General features: G+C 37.3%; 1 protein-coding gene across 1 annotated transcript; it reads left to right on the forward strand.

Moving 5' to 3' along the window:
* The first annotated feature begins 2,616 nt into the window (after positions 1-2,616).
* Positions 2,617-3,648, forward strand: LOC110295384 (C1GALT1-specific chaperone 1-like). The gene has a single exon (XM_021163897.1). The coding sequence runs from the start codon at positions 2,695-2,697 to the stop codon at positions 3,646-3,648; it is 954 nt and encodes a 317-aa protein (XP_021019556.1). The 5' UTR covers positions 2,617-2,694.
* Positions 3,649-3,949: the final 301 nt, after the last annotated feature.

Genomic DNA, 3,949 nt, shown 5'->3' on the forward strand with positions numbered 1-3,949 from the left:
TGTTTGTTTTTTAGAGAAGACCTCACTCTATAGATCTGGCAGACTGTTATCTCACACTCTTATTCCTCAGATTTCTTGTAGCTGGGATTGCATGGTTTAAGGTCTCTTCATTTCATATTAAAAACTTAGTTGATAGTGAACTATTTAATCCATAAAGTGAAAGATATATATATATATATATATATATATATATATATATATATACATGTATTATATAAACACACACACACATATATATATAATTGTATTTTAATACAGTTAATGTTGAAAGATACAATTTACTACTGTGTGGTTAAATGTCTCTAATAATAAAGAATTTTGTAAATTATACAAAGAGTGCCCTTGAATTTTAATAGTCTGAGATTTTCTTCACATAAAATTCAGCTAAAAAAAATTCAATCTATGGACATCTGATCAAGCCAGATGTTGTTGTTCTTTGTTTTTTGTTTGGTTGCTTGTTTACACATCATTGCATAGGTTTAGAATGTTTTCTTCTCTTTCAGTGCAAGTAAGACACTATGTGCTGGTCACACTAAATATAATTAGGCAGTCATACAGGCATTTCTAGCATGTGACATGAAAGAAAAGAACAAAGAAGAAGAGCCCTGGCATGTAGTAGATATTTAATATGTGCTTTTGAATACATAGGCAGACATTAACTTCATTTCTAAAAACCTCATGAAGTAGTTGCAAGTTTTATGAGAGGAAGCCAGAAAATCTGAAATCTTTAAACTAATTTAACTGTTCACCTTTACTTAGCACAGCTGGGTTATAAATTCAATGGCTATGAATTTGTCTTGATTGCATCTTCCAAACTACCTTCTGTTCAATGAGTGTCTTAGTCAGGGTTTCTATTCCTGCACAAACACCATGACCAAGAAGCAAGTTGGGGAGGAAAGGGTTTATTCGGCTTACACTTCCATACTGCTGTTCATCACCAAGGAAGTCAGGACTGGAACTCAAGCAGGTCAGGAAGCAGGAGCTGATGCAAAGGCCATGGAGGGATGTTCTTTTCTGGCTTGCTTCCCCTGGCTTGCTCAACCTGCTCTCTTATAGAACCCAAGACTACCAGCCCAGAGATGGTCCCACCCACAAGGGCCCTTTCCCCCTTGATCACTAGTTCAGAAAATGCCTTACAGTTGGATCTCATGGAGGCAATTCCTCAACTGAAAGTCCTTTCTCTGTGATAACTCCAGCTGTGTCAAGTTGACACAAAACTAACCAGTACAATGAGCAATAGAATATCAATGCAAAACCCACTAATTTCAAGGTGTCTTGCTTAATCCTTCTCCACTTAAAATTGCAATGTTTTAACTGAAATAATCTTTATTTAACACTTTTTGTTTGAGGCATTTAACTGGTCTTGACATATTAGACTCTGTGAACTTAGATTATCCTTTCATGGCTCTTAGTAACACTTCAAGGAAAAAAATACTATATATATATAAGTATATATATATATTTATTAAAGAAATTTAAAGAAATATTGAACAAGGCTAGGATGTCATTGGATGGTACATAAGTGAACAATTAGACATAATTAATAATAATATAAAACAAGTCTTCATAGCTACTATAAAGAATACTTTACTAACTGCCCGATGCCCCTAAAGACAAAACAATCAAATATCTGCTCTTTATAATAGAAGACATATAAACATAAGCATTCATCATTACAGATGATCCTTTGTATATCTATGTTCAATATACTAATATGGAATCAACATATCATAAAAGTGGATACAAGAAGGAGAAGTTCATAAAAACATGAAGGAGTAGGCAAACTTTCATCAGAAAATTAGGAGCAAATGGTGAGGAGAATCATAGTTAACAAAATTCTCATCCAGTCATCTGAGAAAGTTCTGAAGTCAGAAGTATATTTCAAAGGCAGACATGGCAAGTGTCTACAATATGCAAAGGGGATTGGCAGGCTTACTGATGAAAAGGGAATAAAAGAAATTGTTTAAAGGAAAACCTCAGTTTTGAGTACACACCGTATTAAGTATGTAGACTATTATGTTCACATATGCATGAACGGGCACACACACACACACACGCTCACACACTCAAACCTTTCAACATAGCTTTACTTGAATATAGATATGTAACAGAATTTGCAGAAAATCCATTGAGAATCTTTACTTTTCCCGTTTTAGTTTTCTTTTGATCCTTGAATAACTGTTTGTGAACAAAACTAAACAAAACTTGTCAGTGCCACTGAAGACATGGCTGATGATTAAATGCCTTTAACAAGGCCCCTACCCTCTAAGTTTGTTACTCATTTTGGCTAAATAACTGGACTTGTTATTGCTGGACTCCTAGTGGATATGAATCAAGTTTCATACTTTCATTTATGTCCATGGTTACCCAATGGTAAGTAAACATTAGCAGCTATGATTATTTTCTAGGACTGAAGACATCAGAAGTCCTAGTAGTTTTCAACGGCCCATTTTATCAAATCAGAGGGAATTCCTTCACGAGGGGCGGAGAGCAAATCTCTTTTGCCCCTTTAGGCTCTCCGTACTTTCAAGATTCCAACTTCCTGTATAGCAATCTCCTTGGAGGAGATTCAACATGGGAGCACCGCTTGCATCTATTTCTGCCATCTCAGGAATATAAGGAAATAGTTTGGATTCAAGCAGAAAACCAAAAAGGCTGCACTTCCTCCCACTGAGCCATTTTATACTTAGAGACATGCTTTCAGAATGCAGCTGGTTTTTGAAGGGCGTACTGCTCGGAAGTATCATCTTTGCCTTCATCACAGTGCTTGGACACTTTAGGATAGGTCACAGGAACGGGGTAAACCACCACAAGCATCACCACCTGCAAGCCCCTCACAAAGATGTCTTGAAAATGTCCGAGGCTGAACGCCTGGAACTCAGTAACAGCTTACGAGTGTACTGTATCATTCTTGTAACACCCAGCCATGTGAGTCTGTGGGCTGCAGTTAAGGAGACTTGGATCAAACACTGTGACAAAGCCGAGTTCTTCAGTACTGAACATGTTTCAGGACTTGAGTCAATTACTGTGAATGAGAATAGCACCTCATTGATGATGATAAAAGCTTGCACGTATGCCTTTGAGAAATACAAAGACCAATATAGCTGGTTCTTTCTCACATATCCCACTACATTTGCTGTTATTGAAAACTTAAAGTATTTTTTGTTAAGAAAAGATCCATCACAACCTTTCTATCTGGGTCACACTGAACACATTGGAACTCTTGACTATGTGACTATGGAGGGAGGGGTTGTCTTAAGTTTAGAATCAGTGGAAAGACTCATCGGCTGTTTCAAGATCACGCAAAGGTGTCTCTATAAGGAAACACCGATTCTGAAGTTTTCTGAAGATCAGCAGCTTGCAATCTTCCTGAAAGTGGTGGGAGTGTTTGCAGAAAATGCTGAAGATGTGGAAGGAAAAAATTTATTTAATAAAAATACTATTGGGATGCTTATCAAAGAGGCAATGGCAGATTACCCAAATGAGATCGTACAAGGATGCTGTTCTGATATGGCCATTTCTTTCAGTGGACTGACTCCTAATCAGATGCATGTGATGATGTACGGGGTATACCGTCTTAGGGCATTTGGACATGGATTCAGTGATGCATTGTACTTTTTACCTCCAAATGGTTCTGACAATGATTGAAAAAAGTAAGATCCTGTATTTAATAACCACAGGTGCCATTCAAGTTGCAGTAATAGCACAATGAACTCAGTAGCATATTTCTTTTCTAGTCCAGTCATACTATGTTGCCCTACATTAAATTTTTTTTTTTCTTTTGGTTTTTTCGAGACAGGGTTTCTCTGTGTAGCCCTGGCTGTCCTGGAACTCACTTTGTAGACCAGGCTAGCCTCGAACTCAGAAATCCGCCTGCCTCTGCCTCCCGAGTGCTGGGATTAAAGGCGTGCGCCACCACACCCGGCTAAAATTTAATTTATTTTCTTAA

Source organism: Mus caroli, chromosome 5, assembly GCF_900094665.2.
Source record: "Mus caroli chromosome 5, CAROLI_EIJ_v1.1, whole genome shotgun sequence".
Taxonomy (NCBI): domain Eukaryota; kingdom Metazoa; phylum Chordata; class Mammalia; order Rodentia; family Muridae; genus Mus; species Mus caroli.

Coding starts and splice junctions, on each gene's coding strand:
- LOC110295384 (XM_021163897.1), top strand. CDS start 2,695: ATGCTTTCAGAATGCAGCTGGTTTTTGAAGGGCGTACTGCTCGGAAGT.